The sequence below is a fragment of the Notamacropus eugenii genome, chromosome 5 (genome assembly GCF_028372415.1).
Source record: "Notamacropus eugenii isolate mMacEug1 chromosome 5, mMacEug1.pri_v2, whole genome shotgun sequence".
Taxonomy (NCBI): domain Eukaryota; kingdom Metazoa; phylum Chordata; class Mammalia; order Diprotodontia; family Macropodidae; genus Notamacropus; species Notamacropus eugenii.
Genome location: NC_092876.1, coordinates 126,126,322 through 126,151,173, shown reverse-complemented (window position 1 = coordinate 126,151,173; position 24,852 = coordinate 126,126,322). Strand labels below are relative to the sequence as shown.

At 42.1% G+C, this 24,852-nt stretch overlaps 1 protein-coding gene across 5 annotated transcripts in view; it reads right to left on the bottom strand.

The window, feature by feature from the left end:
- Positions 1-24,852, bottom strand: part of PAK1 (p21 (RAC1) activated kinase 1) — a 205,986-nt gene that overhangs the window by 26,498 nt on the left and 154,636 nt on the right. For all 5 annotated transcript variants that reach the window (XM_072610766.1, XM_072610769.1, XM_072610768.1 and 2 more), the window contains exons 6-9: positions 21,870-21,986; positions 15,432-15,609; positions 12,738-12,801; positions 181-229 (exon numbers count right to left, since the gene is read on the bottom strand). In XM_072610766.1, coding sequence (XP_072466867.1) covers positions 181-229; positions 12,738-12,801; positions 15,432-15,609; positions 21,870-21,986 — 408 coding nt within the window. The remainder of the gene's footprint in view (positions 1-180; positions 230-12,737; positions 12,802-15,431; positions 15,610-21,869; positions 21,987-24,852) is intronic.

Below are 24,852 nucleotides of genomic sequence, written 5' to 3'. Positions count from 1 at the left end.
TTACTATTTTTCACAGAACTGGTCTTCACTACAATACAAATTTTACTATAGGAAAAAAGTGTTTTGAGTAAGTAATACGGCAATTCTATGAACCAGAGTTATGGTCCCAAAGATGGGATTTTAAACAAATGACAAAAACCAGTACCATCTCAAAAGCAGTTATCAATGACTGCCACTTACCTCCTGTCCTGTGGCCACATCCATTGCTGTATACACAGTGCCTGAAGCTCTGCAAGTGAACCAGAAAGAGGGAGAACGAGAGAATGAGAGAGAAAAACACAGATATTTAATACAGACAAGATTGCTTATTGACTTTAACTCCAAACTCATACTTCTTCAAAACATTACCATTCAGACTTTTAGCTAAGAAGAGGCTTATATTAGGTGAGCTATTTCAAGATTTCCCAGATTAAAGAGATCTTGGGATATAAAAAAACTTAGTCATCAGAGCTGGGAGGGACCTTAGAATGAATACCAGAGACAAGAAACCTGCCCTGTCTTGTCCCAAGTCCTTATTTGGGCCATGAGAAAATGGAGAACCAAAAAGAGAAAGGAATTTGACCAAAGTCACACAGAAAACTAATTAGACTTTCAAAAAAATCAAGTGGAAATTTAAAAAGAAAGGCAAGGAAGATCAATAGGTCAGGAATTGGGGAAACTGGCAGTGGCAGATTCAGATATTCTTGAGATCAGGTGTTAACTCTCTTTGTCAAGGATTCCTCCTCAGACTAATGTTTGAAAATGTATAGAATTACAAAGGAAATAAATTATATTGAAGCAGTTATTAATTTAAAAAAACAACAAGTTTACAGGCTCCAAATTATGAGTCTCTCTGGTTCAGATAGATATTGGTAGATGTCTGGTCACACCTGTGATTCCACTGATAAGAGGAAGAACTAGCATTCAGATAGCATTTTAAGGTTTTTATTGTTGTTCAGTTGTTTCAGTTGTGCTTTGTGACCCCTTTTGGGGTTTTCTTGACAGAATTACTGGACTGGTTTGCCATTTCCATCTCTAGCTCATTTGACAGATGAGGAAACTGAGGTAAACAGGGTTAAGTGACTTCCCCAAGGTCATACAGCTAGTAAGTATCTGAGGCTGGATTTGAACTCAGAGTTTCCTGACTCCAGGCCTGGAACCCTGTCCACAGCACCTTCTAACTACTCTACTTCAGGGTTTACAAAGCATTTAATGAATAATATCTCCTTCTATCCTCACAACAACCCTGAGAGATAGATGTGTTCATTATCCCCATTTTACAAATACAGAAACTGATACAGACAGATTCAGTGACTTGCCTAGGGTCACAAACCTAGTAAGTAAATGAGACTGGATTTGAACTGATATCATCTTTAACCTAGGACCAATACTCTATCCACTGGGCTACCCAGATGCCTCTACCTGTCAGTGAAAAGACTCCCTTTACCAATGCAGATCAACAACTGGTCTACAGTTCATAGTCTCAGACCTACAGCTGGGGCACTGAACAGCTTAAGGGAACCTGCCCATTATCACATAATCAGGTACAATTTGAACCTAAACCTTCCTGACTACAAAAGCCACTATGCCATGGTCCACTTCCATAACACACATACCCACAAAACCAGTAATACATATGTATACAAATTTATATATACATGTGCACATAAACAGGCAACTAGTTCAGGCCTGGAGTCAGGAAGACTCATCTTCCCAAGTTCAAATCCGGCCTCAGATACTTCTTAGCTATGTGACCCTGGGCACACAGTTTGCCTCAGTTTCCTCATCTGTAAAATGAGCTGGAGAAGGAAATGGCAAAGCACTCCAATATCTTTGCCAAGAAAACCCCAAATAGGTCACAAAGAGTCAAGACATGACTAAAACAACTGAACACCAAATAGGTATATATACCACTCATGCAAATCATATGTTGTTTCTAGATGTGTGTAGAAATAGAAATGAAATATAATTATATACTGGATACATACATACCTGAAAAGATACACACAATGAGCTATTCAATCCACACAAGGTCATGCAGGCAGAAAACAAACCTCTCACAAAGAGAAACACATTCTTAGAGTTATTTTGATAAACCATCAAGGACACTCTGTAGGAGTGGATTCAGAGTATCTAGAAGTGGGGTCAGAATGTGCTCTGACATTCCATATGCTCCCATCCTGTAGTTTAAGGTTGTATGTTCTAAAGGCCTTTCTAGCACAGAATATGAATGTATACTACAAACCAAGAAAAAAAAAATTTTGTGCCAATAACCGAGACTCTTACTGGCATGTGTTTCTTTCCAGAGTGGGGGTGGGGATGATGGTAGGAGAAAACCTAATTTGACAAATTAAAAAAAAATTTATTAAGTGCCCGTGATACATATGGCATAATTTTATGAACCTGTATCTTATAACTTTTACTTTTAGATAGCAACCTTTACTTTTCATTGAAAAGTAGAAGAGTTCCAATTACGTACTAGGGCAGGAGCTCTTTGGAGCCTATTTAAGATTACAAGGAATTTACAAGTATGCATTTTGGCCTGAAAATTACAGTAATCAGGGCCACAGAACCATAGACAGCCTTTTGCTGTGGGGCACAAACTCTATGAATCTGGAGCTAACTCAAATCCTGCAGTCTCCTATCAAGATCACCAACTACACAGGCCTTGTCCTAAGGGGGAGTGTATGCCCCCCACCCTCCATGGGGCCCAGACATGGTCTAGGGTCATGATTAGTTGACAACGAATGCCCCAAAGCTGCTTAGACCTAACAAGCCACTACAGAGCACTCTTACACTCTCTTTCTCTCTCTCTCCTTCCCTCCCTCTACCTCTGTCTCTCCCTCCATTCTTTCCGCCTCCTTTGTCTTCTCTCTTTCTCCCTCTCTCCCCATCTCCCTCCCTCTTCTCTCTCTCTCTCTCTCTCTCTCTCTCTCTCTCTCTCTCTCTCTCTCTCTCTCATAAGGGAGACATGCAATTAGCCCTCAGTCTCCAGGACTTAAAAAAAAAAACAAACCACCCACGGACAAAAAGCCAGGCTGTGGAGATTTAAAAAAAAATCGGAGCCTGAGCAGTGAGAGAATTCTAATGCATAATAAATAGATCCGAGTGGGCCAAGAACCTCTGAGACCAATACATCATTTCATCACAGAGGTCCCCAGAATGGGTCCATCAGGCACACCATAGGACTGGCATACATACTTGTGAACACCCCCACACCCATCACAATGATGATACAAGAAGAAGACCTAGAACCAATCACTTTGATCACTGGCTGGAAGCAGGGCCAATTCACTCTCTGCTGGTCTCTCACGCACCTTGCATCAGGTGCTTCCCCAATCTCACTCTCCATCTTACATTTTCTCACACTCCCAAGGCCAGTCTCAACCTGCCATGAAATCACTCATACCTCAGACCCCTTTCTGCTATCTTTGCAGGGGATTTGATGGTTGGAGGAAACTCCCTCTGCCAACGAAGACCAGAAACTATTGGGTAACTTTCATTCCTAGAGATCTGTCTAGGGCACTCAGAGGTTCAGTGATTGAGTTGAATCCAAGGTCATAAAGGCACATTCACGTCAAATCTAAGTCTTCTTGACCCCAAAGAGAGTTCTAGCCATTACTCCAGACTGCCTCTGTTACTTATCATCTGGGACAGACTTAGGACAGTTGAGGGCCACGGTACTCTCAACATTACAAAGCTATGCCAGCCCCTCTGCCCCAGGCTCTCAAGCTCTTGGTAAAGAGCTTACATAACACTGTAATACTTCAATGCAGTTATCCTGTAATATTCTGTATTACAGCTATCTGCAGTGGGATATTATCCATCTGCTTGAGGGGTTCTTAACTTTTTTTGCATCATGGACCCCTTACAGTCAGGACAAACCGATGAACTCCTGCTTGGAATAATGTCTTAAGTCCTTATGTTACAAAAAGAAAATTGAGAACCAGGAAGGAAACGGTAGTTGACCAAGGTCACACAGAGAGTTAGTCAGTAGCCAAGGGACACTTTAAAAAATAAATAAATAAGACAGGAGAGGGAATGAAGATTTACAATGATAGGTATAGGCAGTTTAAATCAGGGAGTCTCTAACCTTTTCTGCATCATAGACCTCCCCCCCAACTTTGGCAGCCTGATGAAGTCAATGAGTCCTTCCTCAGAATCATGTTTTTAAACACATGAAATAAAATATATAGGATGATAAAAGAAACCAAAAGTTAAGCAATGATAAAAATGTCATTTTTTCCCCCATCCAAGTTCATGGACCCCCAACCACTAATCCTCAGACCCCATGAGGGCTGAGGACCCTGGGTTAAGAATACTCAATCTAAAAGTGGCATAGAAGAGTGCTTAGATTTATGGGAATGGAAAATAAGGGAGGAATCCTTGGAGAGGGGGCAGGCTAGATTAAGTAATAGGAGGGCAAGGTAGTGGGTAGAAGTGGTAGAGTTAGGCTGGATAGGAAATAAGAGATATGCACAAACATAAAAACAAAGATCAGAAATAGAAATTGCTAAGGAAAGTATATGTCTATATATGTATGTATGGGTATATATGTTTATGTATATCTATGTGTCTATATCTATATCTATATATAAACGTATTCATGATTAATTGCAGCCTGGGGGTGGGGGGAGGAAGGGGGAAAAGAGCCAAGTAAAAAGCACACAGCAGGAAACAAAAGAAAACTGACAAGGAAGCAAGGAAAAGATGCAAACTCTCAACACAACAGATAGTATTCATTATAGAGGCTTTCTTGAAATGGAAATTTATTGCTATGTATTTTGAATCCTCTCATGTTCTGCTGTGCACATGGTTTTTTCTTTTCCTATTTTGTATTTAAGTTTTAATATTTAAGTTTATAATATTTCTTTTTCTTTTCCTATTGTATATCTAAGCTTCAGTAAAAAAAAAAAACAACACCCCATCTACTTGAATATACATGCCTTTGGGACAAACCATTCAACTGTACCTCCCCCCAGAGCTAAGGACGGGGCCCCAGTACAGAGCCCACAGTGGGTCCCTAATAAAGATCGGTTGTATTGTCTCCATTTATTTCTTGGGTTGCCCTACAATTTTTGACTCTTCACAGGATTCATAATAATAATAACAATTGACATTTAAGGTCTGCCAAGCACTTTACACAGATAAATGATCTTCCCAACAACTCTGTGAGTTCAGTGCTCTAGATCTGGAAACTGAGGCTGGGGTTAAAATACTCAGCCGTAGTCACTCCTCTTCCAAGAATGACCCCTTCAGCCCCTCTGATGCTCCCCTTTTGTGTACTGCAATGAGAAGAGAAGGTCTAGAGCAGGTGGAGAAGACAGATGGAGGGGGAGGCTGAGCTTTGTGCAGGCAGAAGAGCATGGAGATGGGCTGCAGTGAAGCAAAAGGTATAGGAGGGAGGGAGAATGATACAAAATGGTACAAAAGAACCCTGGTGTTGGAAACAGGACCCAAGTTTGAATTCTGCCTCTGCCACTTAATACCTATGTGACTGTGGGCAGGTCACTTAATGTCTCTGGGCCTCACTTTCCTTTATTGGTAAAAATGAGATTGGAACATAACAAGGAAAGTAGTTGAAAGTGAATGTTAATAAGATTATAAAGAACAAACAGCACCAAAGAAGAAATATGAAAAGACACCTCTTCCCACTCCTTTGCAGAGATGGGAGAACAATGGGCGTGGAACACTGCATGTATTTTCATATTTTTTTCAATGGATTCAGTGCTTTTCCTGATTTTCTTTTCTTTTAAAAAATATTCTTTGTTATATGGACTTGTTCTTTGTGGAGGTTGGGAAAGGGGGAGGCAGAAATTTAGGGGATATAAAGATAAAAGATAAAAAATGTATTTTTAAGTGAGTGGGTAGAATTAAGGTCCTTTGGGGTTTCTTTCAACTCTTAGTCTATGATCAAATGATATATGAGCCTATGATCACTAGCTGGGTAACCACAGACAAGTTTTCCCATCTATAAAATGGGAATAATAAATAATTCTTAAGGAAGAATCAACCAAGAGCACCACTCCTCCTAAGCTCCATCATCTCCTCTCCCTTCTCTGAGATTTCACAGCACTCAGTCCTCCCCATACACACAGATCACTTTTCAAATCCATAGTAGAATGCAAAACACCCTATAAAACAAAGAGTCTCCTCCTGAACTTTCTCTATAATGCTCCATCAATTTCTCACCCAGGAAGCTTCCTCCACTCTTGGACCAGGACCCACCACTCCCGTGGCCTCTCCCTCTGATTGGTTGATTTCTCCCAGAAACTTCATCTTAAGGAGGAGGCCAGCCATGTCTCCATGTCCCTCCAGGCTCCATTCCTGACTTTCCTGGACTTTCTCTAAAACCTGGTATTTTCATCTCTTCTCTCCAGAGGTCTTCAGATAAATGACATCCTAGTGTTGTTGAGGGTGATGATGACAGCGAGTATTTTTATAGCACTGACTTAGTTCCAGGCACTGTGCTAAGCACTCTACTAATAAATTTTTAAAATTAAAAAAATTACTAATGTAACTAAACCAACTAAAATAATACCCATCTCCATCTGTGCCTCACAAAACTCCTGGGAGTAGGTGCTGTCCATTTTACAACTGAAGAAACTGAGGCAAATATAAGCTAAGTGAATTAAGGATAAAAAACACATTTTATTTATTTTGGGGCTCTCCTTGTTACCTGGCACAGGCAAGAGTCAGTAGACAGCAAGAGAATAATGCCTACAACTCCTATTTCTATGATTTTTTTTGTGTGTCTTAAGGCACATTGTTCGCTTCAGAACCATGAGGTAGGCTGTTGTTTTTCAGCTGTTTTCAGTCATGGCCAACTCTTCATGACCCTTTTTGGGGGTTTTCTTGGTATACTGGAGTGGTTTGCCATTTCCTTCTCCAGCTCATTTTTACAAATTAGGAAACTGAGGCAAACAAAGTTAATTAAGTTATTCCTTTGAGTTAAGCATTGTCTGGTAGAGGAAATAATAACAACTCATATTTCTAGAGTAATTTAAGGTTTGCCAAAGGATCATGATAACCCTGTGGTAGGGAGTGCATCATTATTCCTTTTTCTAAGTAAGGAAACTAAGGTTAGCTGGGGTAAGGTGCATGCTCAAAGTCAGAGAGATAATAACAGAGCCAAGATTTAAAGGCCAAGACCAGTGATCTGGAAAAGACATTCGGTGGATGAGTGCATGAATGAATATGAAAAAGCAATTATTAAACACTATGGGCCAAGCACTGTGACAACCAGAAAAGCAAGACAGCTCCTGTTCTCATTTTAAATGGAAACAACACCTAAAAGAAAATTCATCTACAGGATGGAGAGAAAGGCCTAGGAATCCTAAGGAAGCAACATAGGGGGCAGATGGCAAAGCCCAGGGGTCCTTAGGTTACAGCAGGTCAGAAGAGAGTGCCAGGAAATAGATGCAGGGCAGATGGTAAGACCTGGGGATTCTCCATATCACTTCAGAGAATAGAAGAGGTGATTCCCATCTCATCTAAGCCCTGTGAACAGAGGGTCAACGGGGAAGGAGACAGGGGAGAGCAGTGACGGCTGGGATTCCCACCAGGTCTTCCTGTATGGGTTCTGCAAAAGCCTGGGGCTGGGGGAGGAGGAAAGCCGAGAGAAGAAAGGCCTACCCATACTAGCTGGTCTCCCTGTCTCTCACTTGTCCTGGATTAGAAAACCAGGGTATATAAAACAACCACAACTCAATGATGACAATGCTCACCTTCTAAAGTATATTTTAAAATGTGCAAAGTGCTTTCCTCCCAAAAACCCTGTGAGGCAGGTAGCACAAATACTATCATCTTATATTGCACATATGGAAACTAGGGGGTCTACAGAGCTGAAATAATTTGTCCAAAGTCACAGAACTAGTCTGTGGCAGAAGCAGGATTTAAATTCAATTATTCTAACACCCAATCCAACTGTTCTTTCTCCAGGACACTGTTGTTGTTTAATCAATCATCTCACTCTTTGTAACCCCATTTGGGGTTTTCTTGGCAAAGACACCAAGGTAGTTTGCCATTTCCCACTCTAGCTCATTTTACAGATGAGGAAACTGAGGCAAACAGGATTGAGTGATGTGACCAGGGTCCTGAAGCTACTAAATGTCTGAGGCCAGATTTGAACTCAGGTCTGCCTGACTCCAATGGAGATCCTCAGTCAGAGACTGGATGACCACTTCTTAAGGAACACCATGGAGGGGCTTCCTAAAGACTTGACTAGAATCTTTCAAATCCCTTCAGGGTCTAGAGTCAAGTATGTCCAGCTGTTCTTCCTAGACCCATGTCACTGGAAAATGATTCACATGCCATCCGTATAAGCCTTCTTCAAATTCCCAAGGTCCCCACTGGCTACAACACACTCCCTTTTGTGGTCTAACAGGCCCCACCATGAGGTCCCTCCTGGCTCTTGTTCCGACATCCTATGTCCTTTTTTCCTAACATTCAATAGGCTAGAATCCTTTCCCACTAACATCTCTTCATCATTATGGCACTCCTTCCTGGTTTGATATTTTGTGAACCTGTGAAGATCTTTACTTATTCCTTTCCATGTGAATTTCATTTAGCCAACCTATAGCTGCTAATGTAGATCCAAAAGGTTCTAAAGCCCAAACTAGCCCTGGCACCGGCTCTAACTGGCTGTCAGTCTTTTCTAAGCTAATCTTTGTTTTAGTTGGTTGGGCTTCTGATTGTGCATGTGTGCACATGCACACACACACACGACCCTAGTATTCATATTTATACAGTTTCCATTGGACTGTAACTGCTCCCTGGGGCCTTATGGCACAAAGCACATGTTTTAAAGTGTTGAATAAACAAAGGACGGGAGGCAGCACAGAGCGGGGGAAGCATCCCTGGCAGGGTGGTAACTGTTATTTTAACGTAGGTTCTGACTTGCTGGGTGCCTTTGGCCAGGTCAGTTCCCTTTTCTTGGCTTCCACTATCTTCGCTAAAATGAGAGTAATCATTCTTTCCTGAAGTACCTCACAAGAGTTTGGAGATTCAAGGAGATAATAAAACTATAAATTCCAAGGTAACAGATAATATAAATATAAAAATATAAATTCCAGGAGATAATAAAAAAACTATTAAAAATATAAGAAGTTATGATATGTAGAAAGAAGATAGGGAGAGAACTGTATAGTCTAAAGTTCTGAGGAAATCAAGTGCCAGCTGGGACCAATATTCTTGAGAAGCAATTTGGCACTGCTGCTGCTACTAGCACTGTTACTACTATAACCACTACTACTGAAAGTATTACTACCACTGTTTACTACAATTCTGACTATTGCTGCTACTACTGCTACTACTAGTAGTAGTAGTACCACCACCACTACTACTACTACTACTACTACCACCACCAATCACCACTACTACTAGTACTATCACTACTGTGCCGATTACTATTACTACAACTACTAGTACCACTACTACCACCACTACTCCTACAACTATGACTGCTGTTGCTGCAACTATTACTACTATAACTATTATAATTATTACTATTATATATTGTATTACCACAAGTACTGTCACCCCTACTATAACTATAACTAATACTACTGCTATAACTACAATTACTACTAGTACTAACTACTTCCAATACAACTACTACTACTAGGACTGTGACTACTACTACTAGTATTAGGTGACGACTACTACTAGTCACCACTACTAGTATTATGTGACGACTACTACTAGTCACCACTACTAGTATTATGTGATGACTACTACTAGTCACCACTACTAGTATTAGGTGATGACTACTACTAGTCACCAATACTAGTATTATGTGACCACTACTACTAGTCACCACTACTAGTATTATATGACAACTACTACTAGTCACCACTACTAGTATTATATGACTACTACTACTAGTCACCACTACTAGTATTATGTGACCACTACTACTAGTCACCACTACTAGTATTATATGATAACTACTACTAGTCACCACTACTAGTATTAGGTGATGACTACTACTAGTCACCACTACTAGTATTATGTGACTACTACTACTAGTCACCACTACTAGTATTAGGTGATGACTACTACTAGTCACCACTACTAGTATTAGGTGATGACTACTACTAGTCACCACTACTAGTATTAGGTGATGACTACTACTAGTCACCAATACTAGTATTATGTGACCACTACTACTAGTCACCACTACTAGTATTATGTGACCACTACTACTAGTCACCACTACTAGTATTATATGACTACTACTATTACTCCAATTACCACTTGACCACAATGATGCTTACCAGTACTATGACTATTACAACTACATCTACAGCTACTACTCCTGGTACTACTCTCAGTAGTACTTAAAATAAGAACTAACTTTGCTATAGTGCTTCCAAGTTTAGAAAGCCCTTTTACACATGTGATCTTATTTGATTCTCACAACAGCCCTGAGAGATAGGTGCCACTATTATCTCCATTTTACAGATGAGGAAATTGAGGTTGACTTGCCTAGGGTCACAAAATTAGTAAGTATCTGACGAGAAATCTGAACTTGGGTACGTCTGGTTCCACGCTCTCTGCTCTATCCACTACGTCATCTACCTCCCTCTGTTATATGTGTCACATGTGGGATTGAAACCTAGGGCTCTGTGGACTCCAGACCTGTGCTCTTTCCATTTGTACCACTTTTCAGTCCCAGAAGGAAGAACTAAGACCAAATAGGGTGCAAATTACAAGGAGACAGATTTTAGCTATAAAAAAAACAACCAAAACCCTTCTTTAAATGATCCTTCCCACAATAGAACAGTCTGCCTGGGAAGACAGATAGCACCCTCTCTGAGCAGAAGCCTTCTGAGCACTGGTCTAGGTTACTGCAGTGAGGCCCACAAAGAGTGGGAGGTTAGACTATTATTTTCCCACTTTAAGATTTTTATGACTCTAATAATCACAGCTTACATTGCTATAACAGCTTTCATTTCTAAAAGCCCTTTCCTTCCAACCATCCTATGTGGTAGGTATAGCAAGGTCCAGATCAGTGTGAATAAATGAATCCCCTAAAGCGGTTGCATGTATGCTAATTTGCCCCATTCAAAGTGATAATTATATAAAATATGGTTCCACCTCAGTGGAAATATGCCAAGCAAATTCAAATCATGTGACTACTTCAGGGGATTCTTCAGGAGTACCAAATGGGAACTGGCTGTAATGTGGATAGTTGCACCTAAGTTTTCACAGAATTTCAAAGTTGGAAGGGGCCATACCCCCCAAAAAAGGGCCTCATCTATAACATCCTGGTTACTTGGTCATCTGGCCTCTGCTAGAAGACCTTGGGTATATCTTTCATTTTCAAAGAAGACCATGCCATCAGAGAAATGATGACACGACTTGCACTTGACTTTGTTTTGAGTGAGGGAGGGCTGTGCAGGTTACCAGACTCACTTCTCCTCCAGAGCCATCTCAATCCAGTGACCTGATATTCCTCAGGATGACTGGAGATAACTCAGGATGCACTGGGAGACCTTGGGCCCTTCAGGCCAAGGTCTTTGCAGGTACTCCCTTAGGGTGAGGCAATGCCCATTCACTGAATAGGCCTGTTTAAGAGGTAGCCAGGGCATGGCCCCTTTAATGAGATCCAGAAAAAGAAAGACATCAGGCTGGGTGGGAAACAGCAACAGTTACTATTGATAATAACTCTAAAGCTAGGGAGGTCCAGAGGAGTCCTTAGGCAGGGGCCCATTGGAGTCTGAGTTTGAGAGTCCAGTAGGTTTAAGGTTTTGGGAGAAGACAGGACAGAGGGCAGGGCAGAGTAGGGCAGGGTAGGGCAGAGTAGGGCAGGGAAGGGAAGGGAAGGGAAGGGAAGGGAAGGGAACGGAAGGTAAGGGAAAGGAAGGGAAAGATGGCTCTTCATGGCTTCATTTTTATGAAAAAGAAAGCAAGACTCAGTAAGTAGATGACCTGGCCCACAGGGATACATCTAGTAATATACATTTCAGGTACAGGGCTCTGTCCCAGGTGCTCTGAATCAAGCCCAGCCTCCTTCTGGCTAGCCCAGCTCCCAGTCTAATGCCACCAGTAGGACATTTCCATCCATGCCTAGGGAAATGCATGAGGACATCTTAAGATCTAAACAGCTCTGATATTCTAAGATTCCCCTGCTCTTCTCTTCGATGGGCTCCAGCTGGAGGCCTCCCACCCCTACACAGTGTCTGCATTCAGATAGGACAGTTGACAATGGGAGAAAGAGCTACAATTTGGGTGACTGGTTTGGCACTCACAGAGTAAATGATTCTCGCTTCCTGTGGGAGTATATTTAGCCAGTATGGTCATCTAATGGCAACCCCCTCACATTAAGCATAATTACTTCCAGAGGTGGAAGAAGGGGATGGGGGAGAGAAGGTCAGAGTAGAGCGAAGTAAATTTGTTCAGTCAGAGAGACACATGCATCCAAACAAGCCACTGCAAACCATTTCTCCTGGGAAAGGGATGCTGGACAGGGGATCCAAACATCAGGCAGAACTGGCTCTTCTGATACCTAAAGCCCCCTCCAGCTCTGAGATGCTAGGATTTGGTTGCCCTCTCCTTAGGAGGGGTCTGGTTCTGGGCCTCTTATTCATACAGGGTAGGCACCACCAGGAAATGTCAGCATTCAGACCAAACACAGCTTCTCCAAAGAAGTAGCCTTTTAGAAGTCTGGTTTGGGGTTGAGAAACAAGCAAATCACCCTTTATATCAATCCTCCGAAGCAGGTGGGAAACAGAGAAGAAAAAGCTCCTACTAACCCTTGTCCAATTTTCTCAAACCGCGTGTACTTCTTCTTGGGGTCACCCACACTCACAATGCTCCCTGTGACAGAGACAGAAATGATGAGACATTGTTCCCTCCTAGCCCATCAAATACAAAGTGCATGACATTTCCCCACCCCATCCCAGGGGTGGAATAAAGAGCTAGCTACTTCCCCCTCAGAAGTTATCAGAGATAATGGTAGTAGGGAATAGCAGAGACTCCCAAATGAAACTCAAACCAAATTACAATGTAACTGGGTAATATTTAACCAAAATAAATAAAAATACAGTAGAACACAGACAATGTTAACATGTAGTTTTCTAAGTCAACACCTATGGTTTAGTGGCCCATGTTTCTATCGGAGTTCAGCATCGCTATTCTAGGGAATCCCCAATCTTCAAGTCCCTTCCATGAAGCCTGTCCTCATGGATGACCACCACCCTCATCTTCTCCCCTTTCTGGATGTCCAGAGAGAGTGAGGTAATGGTAACACATCATTCTGTCTCCTATTTCCTTACTTTTGTATGGGCTGCTCCCCCATACCTGGAATGCTCTCTCCCCTCTCACCACTGCTTCTGAAAGTTCTCCCTCCCTGCTACTGCCCCCTTGCAGCTGCTAATGCCTTTTCCTTGCAGTTTGTTTAATCTATTATGTATATATCGTGTATAAATCTAATTATTGACATGTTGTCTCCCCCATTAAAATGTATACTCCTTCAAGACACAGTCTATTTGGTGTTTTGTTTTTCATTTTATTTCCTTGTATGCCCAGTGCCTGTTTCATAGTTAATGAAAACTTGTTGACAGCATCAAACTTTATTTCAGGGCTACAAACTTTAAGGAGACCTATGCTGCCATCTTATCTCCCTTCCCATCTCCCACCCCATGATATACTGTTAAGCACCTTAAAAGCCATCAGGGATCTCTCTTATCTCAGCTTTGTGTATGTATTGACCCCTTTAGGACCCACCTGCTGCCAACCCCTTTAATTTGCAAGATCCCTCATGGAGGAAAAAGCCCAAAGATATTACTCTGGCTAGGGACTCCCAGGCTCAGGTCTGAGCTGACTGTTCCCATTAACGTAGGAACAGATTAGTTATATTTAGAGAATGTCTAGGAGGAAAGAGGAGGAAATTCACAGCTCTGGTGCCTCCAAATAAAGCAAGCAGAATGTGGCCCATAGGATGACATTTGTGTGGTTTCTCACTTGACTCTCCTTCAGGTCTTCTATGTCCCCATCCAACTCTATAACTCCAGAATATAACCAAACTGTGACTGCAGCCCACCTTTCTCATCCCACCCTTGCACATCTCTGTCCAGCTTCTCCTCAACCCCCGCTCTTCTCTAAAGACCCCTTCCCCCCTTCCTTGGAAGCCCAGCTTCCACACTGCCTTCTCCGTGAAGCCTTCCCCCCATCATCCATGGAAAAGACTTGTCCCAGCACCTGCCCTGGATGTCTCCGGAACACATCTCTGTTTATTCTTGTGTATGTTGGAACCTCCCTAAGGGTAGGGATTGCATCAAATAAAAGTTTAAATCTCCCTGACTGAACATATGGGAACCTAATATGTTATTATTATTTTAAAATCTAAACTAAGTTAGATTCTTTCTATATTTTTCCAGATGGCCCTGAGAGAAGGGAGAAAAGATTTTAGCCTAAAGTCAGACTGTCTCCCCATCTTATTCTTCCCAAGAATCTTGAGAGGCCCTGATTTCCCTAGCAGTTAGTGTTCTCTTACATATTCTTTCCTCCAATAGAACATAAGGTTCTAGAAGGTAAGTATTGCTTATCTAAAAAAGCTTCTGAATCCCCAGCACCCAATGACAGTACCTTCTACACAGGAGGCCCTGAAAGACAGTTAACTGAAGTCTACGAAGAACAGGTTATTTCCAAATTAACAGTCAGGAAAAACACAGCTTGTTCCCCAAATATATGTTCAAGCCACTGATAATGACAATCATTTTTTCATGGTAAATTAAGAATCTTGAACTGGGAACCAAGGTCCCATTTTATTAACTGTATGTTGGCAAGAAGGTACACACTAACCATGTGGCTGTGGTCAAGTCATTTTGCCTTAGGAGGTTCAGTTTCTTCATCTTTAAAATGGGAAAGACTTGTACTACCAATCTCACAAGGCCATTGTGAAGATAGCATTTTGCAAAGATTTAAGGTGCAACAGAAATGCAAGTTATTACATCATCATTTCAATTCTCCCTCCTGCAGTCTAGGAAAATATGTCTTGGTTTGGGGGAACCACATAGAGCACAGAATAAAGCCAAAGGGTCAAGTCTACCTTGGGCCCAAAATTTGACCCAGCAGGAATTGTGAATGCTGGAAATGTCCTAAAAGCAGCAGCTTTTCTTGTATCTCCAGGGATTCTCTGACATACAGTCGGTGCTTAATAAATGCTTGTTCACTAATCAGCTTCATTTCAAGGAGGGAAATGTGTGTAAAATACATGGGCATGTGTATCATAGTAATAACTAGAATTATATAGGGTTTTAGAGCTTATAAAATGCTTTTACAAAGCAATCTACACATATGTTACCTCATCTTATCCTCACCTCAACCTTGTGGGGTAGGTGGTATAAATATTCTCATTTTACAGATGAGGGCACTGAGGCTGAGAGTGGCCAACAAGTAGCAAAGGCCAAACTTGACACTTTCCCATGTCCACGATCAGCACTTACTTAATTTCTCCAAGATCTCTTCATCTGACATTTTGGGCTTCTTCTTCTGTTTCTCAGCATTGCGGGTCAGGGTGTCTGGAGGAGTAGTGCTGTTATTCTCAGTGGGGGAGATTGGAGATGTGGCCACGTCGCGAGTTGGAGTGACAGGAATGGGGTCGATCACTGACCGTGTGTACACCTGGATGGATGGCAGGGGAACCAGAATGGAGTCAGCTTTCCTGAACACAGAGAGAGCCTGGGGGACGGTTCTCAGGCCCAAGATCTTGGCTCAGATCAGGAGACATGGTGGAGCTCACCCCAATAAATTCACCTCACAGTATTCTATCAGGTCCAACACATTCTCTTTTTTAAAAAAAATAAATGAATGAATCGGGTTCTCTGTTGTTTTTTTAAAGAGTTTGTTTTATTGATTTGTGAGTGTGTGTTTATCTGTACATTACAATCCCCTCTTGTTTAGCAACTTCCCTTCCCAATATACGCACTTTCTACACAATGGGCAGAGTAGAGACACAGGTGATATTAACCCCATCAGAGAAGGTTTGTTTTGAAGGGACCAAAGGAAGGAAGGAATTCTTTCTCTACATTCTAGAAACCAGGACAAGGTGATGCCATCATGTGGCACCAAGTCCTCAAACATGATGAGATCAATTGTCCCTCCTGCAGCCCTCTCTCTGACTTTGTCTCTCCCATCTTGGAACAGGAGAGGAATCTGGTGTAGCCACCATACTATGAAGCACTGCTCTTCCTAGCCTTTGGGGGCATCAGCACAAGCAAAGCTGGAAGAGACAGGTAGTGTCCAGAGGCTCTATGCCCCTTATTTCTTAAATATGAGCACCACACCAATGTGGAAATCACACCTGTGATCTAGGCCCAACCCTGGCACTAACTACCCCCCTGAGTAAGACAAATTACCTCAATGAGCTTCAGTTTTCTCCCCTGTAAAATGAGAGGATTGGACCCAGATGATCTCCGTGGTATCTTCAAACTCGTAACATTCTACGTTCTAAGTTCCCTCCAATTCTAACACTGCACGCTTTAAGGTTCCTTCCAGTTCATGCATTCTATGCATTATGTGTTACACCCATCCAAGTAGAGCATTGTACAGAATGAGGTCAAAATGAGACAGAGTGGTTGATAGCAACAATTCTACCAAGCTTCCTCCAAAGCTAGCTCTCTTCTTGTTCTCTTCCCTCCCTCCACCCGTGATGTTTCAGCCTACTTTCCTAGCCTAAGCCTCCTGGTTGCAGGTACAAGAACCCCCAGCTCTAGGATGCTAGATGCCAGCAGGCATCTCAAATGTTAGTACCTGGCTCTCAGATATATCTCAAGCTCCTCATTCTTTTCATGTGTGACGCCTTCCCAAATGTCTCTGGACCACATTCAAGGCATTGTGGCATGATGGAAAAGTCTGTGCATTTGGAATCAAAAGGACTGGGTTCCATTCTCTTTATTATCTATAAATTAAGTGATATCTAGTGGACTAGATATTAATAATATAATAATAATAGCCAACATTTATATAGCACTTATTATGTGCCAAGCACTATGCTAAATGTTTTATAAATATTGTCTTTTGATCCTCACAACAACCCCTATTTTACAGATGAGGAAACTAGAGCAAATAGAGGTTAAGTGACCTGCCCAGAGTCACACAGCCAGTAAGTCCTGGATTTGAAATCAGGTCTTGCTGTCTCCAGGTCTAGCTTTCTACCCACTGTACCACTGAGCTGCCATAGATGCTATAAGGTGCCCTCCAAATCCAACGTTCTATTATTATGGACTAATCTTCCTGGGTAGCTAAGGGACACAGTGCTGGACCCAGAACCAGAAAGACCCAAGGAATGAGATCACAGTGGAAACTGGATAAAAACAGGATGTGCTGATGTCTTGAATTCACTTTTCTCAAGGTGTTCTCACAATGTACTCTCTTGGCTACTCTGAAGGTAGATGCCATGTGAGATTCCTGGCTTGGGAGTAAGAATACTGGGTTTTAGGGCCATTAGTTTTGTCCATCACTATGTGACATTAAGCAAGTCACAACAATGCCCACTTCTACAAAGCCTACAAGGTTTCATGGACTAAAGTGGTGCAAGGATACTGTACCCCTCTGACCAAGGCCCTTTAGGGACGGACTTTCTTGTCTATCCGCTGTGTCACCTTGCTGCCAGGGGAAGCCCTCGGTACTTAAAAGTGCTGTGGACATGTATGCCATTGTCCTGGGATGAGGATGAAGGGTTAGTCACTTGCTAACTGATGGGAACCTTCAACCAGAACTACCGGCTCTATGGCATCATCAATCCTACTCTGTTTCCATCTCCACTGAGGCACTAAGTTTCTGTGTCACCTTTACAATTTTAGGGCTACCTTCCTGCATCCAGCTTCCTTCAGAGCAAAGCTTGGGTCCCACTTCCTACCAGAGTCCTTCTCTAATTCTCTGCCTCCTCCCACACAATTACAAACACCCTTTGCCTCTTCAAATTACTTTATGTTACTTAGATTTGATTAGTTAGTGTCTACACTGTATGTCCACCTCCTCTCCCCACCAAGAGAACCTAAACTCTGCCAGGGGAGGACCGTTTCATTTTCTGCCTCAGTATGCCCACAGTGTCTTGCACACAGTAGGTGCTCAATAAATAACTTCAATGTAAGCATACACTTGGCTCACAGACACTGCCCCTTCTTTCATTCCTCTTTTCTCAGGCCTGAGAATCTTTAGGTGATGGCAGTCTGAGCCATGAAATGCCAAAGCCGAAAAGACCTGAGTGATCATCTAATTCAATCCCTTCACTTTGCAGAGGAAGCTTTTAATTAACAGAAGATAACATAGAATTAGCTTTTTTTTTTTTTTTTGGCAGCCAACACTGTGATGTCAGAGAGCCAAAAGAGCTCATGTGAGCTGAGGCCTAGCACCCCCCACAGCCAAGGAGGTGACAGTCCCACTCCTCTGGCCTGGTCAGAGTCTATCCTAGTGATCTGAGTCCAGTTCTGGAGTCATATTTGGGGAGAAATGCCGACCAACAAGAAGAAAAAGAAGGGCAGGTAATGGGAATAGAGGCTGTTATATAAGGGATGGCAGAAAGGTCTAACAGGATGTTTAGTTTGGAAAGAAGAAGATTTAGAAGGGATGCAATCATTGTTACCAAGTGCCTGAGGGGTTGTTACATGGCTTCATTCTCTGTGGCCCCCAAAGGGCAACACTAGGAACCGTGGGGGAAGACATAAGTAAGATTTCAGTTCTTCTCCTAACAAGCAGAATGGAATGAGTAGTTTCAACTGGTAGCAAGCTCCCCATCACTGAGACAGCCTACAGTAGATGGCCATGGATACTGCAGAAGGAATCCCTAATATATAGGCTTTCTTGAAATGGAAATGTATTGCTATATATTTTGAATCCTCTCTTACGTCCTTCAGTGCACAACATGCTTTTTTTCTTTTCTTATTTTGTATTTAAGTTTCAATATTTAAGTTTATGTTTCTTTTTCTTTTCTTTATTTCTTTATTCTTTCTTTTTCTATTCTATTTATTTTATTGTATTTTTAAATTTTATTATTTAAGTCTAATAAAAATTTTAAAAAAGAAGAAGGAATCACTAGATCAGGCAAGGAATTGCTCTAGTTCCCTTTACTAAGGCCTCTTCTAGCTCTGTTTCATAGGGTGAGGAAGTGATCTACTCAAGGTCACACAAAAAGCCAATGGGAATACCAAACCAGGGCCACCTAAGTCTCCTGATTCCTCACCCACAAATACCTTCTCCAATCCTTGCCATTGCAAGATTTATGAATGGGACATGTTTGCTTGTATGGTCTCTCCCCTCTTCTCAGTGATTCTTTTGTTCCTAGATCACTGCTCCATAAGTTTCCACATTTTTTAAATATGTATAAGCAGGAATGAACAAGGCATCTCAGAATTTCTCAGAATTCTGCATCACATCCTAACATCAAATTTAAGACTCATATATCCCCAAGACAGTTGTGTAATTCAGAGACTCTGAATTTCTGAGATCCTACACTGAGACCAGAAGAAAGGAAGTCACTTGCCCAAGGTCATGCCATGAGTTAATGGCAGAGCCAACTCAGGTCTCCTGGTTCCCTGGTCACTGGAACCAAGGCTACCACTTCTCAAAGTCCTGTGGGCCTAAAAAGGAAGGCCGACAGAGACGCAGCCTATATCCAGCACGTGAAGAGTTTCATGGTGGTTATAAATTCCCAGTGGGGCCATCCATCATGCTCCTTAGTATCACATGCTAAGTGCTGCTAATTTCAAGCAAACCTTGCAGAACTGCAATTACTGACTTCCCAGGAGAAGACAAGAGTGACTCACTTCAGCCAATAATGTTGATTGTACTTAAGGTAACATTGGTGGAAGGGAAGCTTGGGGAGCCATGGGAGGAGGCAGGAAAGGCATAAATGAGAAAAAGACCTTCCTGTTTATCTCCTACCACTCCCCTACAAATACTCTCCCCACAGCAGCCAAGTCCATGACCATTTAATGTGGAAGACATCTGAGAGGCCAATTTTCTGATATTTACAAATGAGGAGAAGAAAGGTCAATGAATGGGATGTGACTTACCCAAGACCACACAGGTAACAAGTGGCCTAGATATGGATTAGAATGCTCATTCTCAGACTACAGTAGTAATGATGATGATAACAATACTAGTAAAAATAGCGTTTATTAAGATTTGCAAAACACTATAAATGTTATCTCATTTAATTCTCACAACAACCCTGGGTGGTAGGTGCTATTGATATCACCATTTTATAGATGAGGAAACTGAGGCTTGAGAGAAAATAAGTGACTTGCCAGGGTCACTCAGCTTCTAAGTGTGTGAGCAGGATTCTAATTCAGGTCTTCCCGACTCCAAGTATGGTACCCTAGCCACCTAGCTAGACAGGAAGACTTGTGTTTAAAAAACAAAAAACCAAAAGTCTTGGCTTCATTTTCCTCATTTGTAAAATGGCAGTGCAACTAATCATCACCTACTTCATAGAGTTGTTTTGAAGATCAAATGAGATAATAAAATGTTCGGAAACCTTAAATTGTTATATAAGTGTTTATTATTATTATAAAACCAAGTCTTATCATTATATCATGAAATCTGCCATTCCTTCATCCTCTCCTACCCTCTCCTACTTCCTTGGATTTGTTCAGGCTGCCTCCAATGGTTAGAATGGACTCCTTCCCTCCCCAGACCTCCCATACCTAACTACCTATCTCTGCTTTGTCAAATTTTTCCTGTCTTTCAAGGCCTAACTCAAGTCCAACGTACTCCATGAAGCCCTCCTTGATTCCTTCTCCCCTCCAAGCTAAAATGATCTCTACTCATTTTTTTTCCTGACCCTTTTCTCTGCACCCCTCCTCCTTAACACACTCTAATTTGTATCATAGTTGGTTATATTATTATCGTGCATCTTATTTCTAGAGCATAATAGGGGCCTTGGGAACAAGGAACATGAAGTAATTTTTCTTTCTGTCTCTCCCAGGGCTAAGTACATCTTACACTCAGCAGGTATTCAATAAATACTTCTTGAAAATTGACTTAAATTGTTGCTGACTCTCTACAGGCAGTTAGGCAGTATAACAGACAAAGGGATGAACCTGGAGTCAGAAGGACCTGAATTTAAACCCAGACTCAGATATTTACTAGCTGTGTAAACTCACTTGATATGTTTGCCTCAGTTTCCTCAAATGTAACATGGGGATAACAATAGCACTTACCTCTCAAGGTTGTTGTGAGGATCAAATGAGATAATAAAAATACTTAGCATTGTGTCTGACACATAGTAAGTCCTACATAAATACTAGGAGTTATTATTTCTTCTTTCCTTCATAAGGATGATGATGATGATGATGTTAATGGACTGCTTCAGAGATGTGTTGAAATAATAGATAACATTTCTCTAGTGCTTTTTTACAAAGTACAAAAAACCTCCAGTAACTTTGTGAGAAATATAATATAAGCATTATTATCTCCATTTTACAGATAAAGAAACTGAGGTTCAGCAAGTCATTAGACCAAGATCAAGGAGAGTTAACTCACCAATTAAACCTATATTTTTCACTCACCTTTAAAGAATTTTAGCTATAGGAATAGAAATGAGGACAAGGATAGGATAAGACTCGACATTTCATTGGTAGGGGGAACACAGATCCCTCCTCCATTGTAGGTCAGTACCCGCTCTACAACTTACAGTCCTAAAAGTTGACTAGAACACAGGGTGGGTTCCATGGCCCAGCATGTACCAGGGCAGGACTTGACCCCACACGTTCCTCATTTTGAGACCACTATACCAAAGTGGAAGTGTGTATCAGCTACCAAAAAAACCAACAATGTCTCACTTGTACACCCTTGGCCTTTGGAAGTCTTAGGGCACCAATTTCTCCCCTCCAAAATTCACTGGCAGCAAAAGGTTTGGGTTCAGACCCCCAAGAACTCACAGATTTTGTATGCTCCGGCCGAGGTGCTATCACTGGAGGGGGAGCTGCATCATCCTCATCATCTTCATCCTCTGAAACTGGAGGGACTGCAGGTGTCTCAGACACACTCTTCACATTCTAAGTGAGAAGCAAATATAAGATTGGTTTTATTCTGCTGAGATAAGACGTTGCGTGGAGATGTGGACCTCACCATTCACATGCATAACCAGAAATGTACCAATCCCTAAAACCTAAGGCCAATCCTCATTCCAAAGGATTATCTGCCCCATGCCAACGTTACCACATTTGAGGGTAAATTTGGTCCTCACTGATAACCTGCCTCATTGTTTCAAAAGGCAAGATGGTCAGAAGTCAAGAATCACAAGTGCTCCTAGCTAAAAGAGGACCCAAGGGCTCTTAGCCTATCCCACACTCTCGTCGCCAACAAGTGACTTCCAGTAAGCAGCCTCTCACTACCTGCTGAGGTAGCCTCTTCTACTTTCAGACAGCTTTCTCACTGGGAAATTTTCATCCCATTGAGCCAGAATCTGTCTCTCTGAACCTTCCAGCCACTACTTGTAGTTCTAGGCCATGCAGAACAAGAGTCAACCTTCTTCCACATGGCAGACTTAAATACACTCCATTTCCTGAATTCAAGCAATCCTGCAACTGTGGCCTAACTATGGACTAAGGACAGCAGGACTGACATCTTGCTGGTTCACAACACCTTAATTAACACAGACTGTAATTAACAAGGCTTCTTGGCTACTCCCGATCTTTCCAGGCTTCTTATACCTTACATCCCAACAGGTACTCTACAATCCAGTGACACTGGTCTCCTCCACTGACATTTCCCCTGGGAAATGTTCTCTCTTCTCAGCTCTACCTCCTGGCTTCCTTCAAATCCAAGTTACAATTTCCCTATCCCCCTTAATTCTAGTGCCTTCCCTCTGTTGATCATTTCCTATTGATTCTGCATTCAGCTTGTTTGTACATAGTTGCTTGCAAGTTGCCTTCTCCATTAGACAGTGAGCTCCATGAGAGAAGAAATTGTCTTTTACCTTTCTTTACATCTGCAGTGTTTAGCGCAGTGCTTGGCTTACAGTAGGTGCTTAATAGTGTTTGCTGATTGACTGGCTGTGTCATACTGCTGACTCACAGTAAGCGTGCAGTCCACTAAAACCCTCCAGATCTTTTTAGCACAAAGATCTGGTCATGCAGGAGAATGAATATTGATGGCCAATGTCTTCAGATATAAGCAAGGCACCCTCACATTGTAGCAGAGGAATGAACCATCCACAGAGCCATGAATGGAATGAGGTAAGCTAAGGAACACTTTAGAAGGCACTGACAGGGTCACCCTAGAGCTGAGAAAACACCTAGGCACATCCTGCAGAGCACCCCTGAACCTCACCTCCTGAAATGCTAAAGGTTCATGAAGACTGAGACGCTGGATTAGATGACAATCACAAATGATTCTCAGGAGTGGGGAAAGGAGGGGTAGGGGAGGGAAGCTACATCTTAAGAGACCAGGAAGATCATCAAGGAGCTCAGTTTTTAAAATAAAAGGGATCTGGCCACTCCACTTAAGTCCTCCTTCACTGCCTCATCAATGAGAGTGGGCTCAGGGGGGGCGGAAGGGAGACCTGTACGGTCTTAGCAGAGGCAGCTCAGGAAGTGGAATCACAAAAAAATTGAGTGTGAATCCTGTCTCTGCCACTTACTGCATGTGTGACCTTGGGTAAGTCACTCTCTTAGGAACTACTTTCTCAGGTATAAAATGGGAAAGCTAGAGGTCCTTTGAAGGTCCTTTCTACTCTAAATCCCATGTTCCCAATCAAGTACTTTACTTCTGTATTTGCTACCAAGTCAACAAGCATTTATTAAGCATTTACTGTGTACCAGGCACTGCACTAAGCATTGGGAGTACAAACACAAGCAGAAAGGGAGATCAGAACAGAGGATTAATTGAGAAGCATGTAACAAAGCTTGATTTGGAACGAGACAACTGGATTCAAATTCTTCCTCTTTGACTTACAGGGCAAGTCACTGAAACTGTCTGGACCTCAGTTTTCTCATCTGTAAAAAGGATGGGGATGGGCCCCTCTTTAAGACTCCTTTCCAGCTCTAAATCAATGAGCTCAAGATAACGCAGGTAGGCAAAGGGCAGCGAGCTGTCAGTCACCAGACTCAGACTGACCCCACCCCAAGCTTCCCATCAGCCACCCCAGAGCTCAGCCCATCCTCATGCCACACCTTGGCAGGAGCCAGGGGTCAGCTAGCAACTCCCTACACAGGCCAGGCAAGATGTCCAAACACAGGGCACTGGGCCACAGCCATCAGTGAGTGTGACTTGCTTCTCAGACTCTGGAGAGAACAAGACACTGCCACCCTTCTCAGACATTCCATCACATTGTGAGGACAGGGAAAGGTAGTAACCAGTAGAAGCAAGAGTGACTAGGATAGAAGGGCACCAGAGGCTATGCAAGGACCTGAGGGTACTTAGTAACAAATGAAAAGAGAGGATACATATTGAAGGAAGGTGATTTAATACCTCCCATCCAACCTATCTCTCCAGGCCCCCCCACCCAAAAAAAACCAAACAGTTCTTTGAGTCCTCCAAAAAGAGGGGTTCTTCATGGTCTAATTTCTAAGTGGAATTGGCTTGTTCAGTGTGGTCCACCGAAGGAGAGGTAAAGGTAAAAGAAGGAAGCAACAGAATGAATAGTCTTTTATTTTCCTCCCCAGTGCTTGAATGCAGTAAGCATTTAATAAATGTTTTTTTATTCATTCATATATATATATGTTAATACGTATATAGAGATTTAAGGTTTTCAAAGCACTATTTATATACATATATATCTATACCTATGCATTTACATATCTGTGTACACATAATCATACACATGTGTAGTATGTGTGTGCATATACATGTGTGTAAATGCATATATGTGTGTCTATGTGCATATATATCTGTGATACATGTGCATATGTGTATATGCAC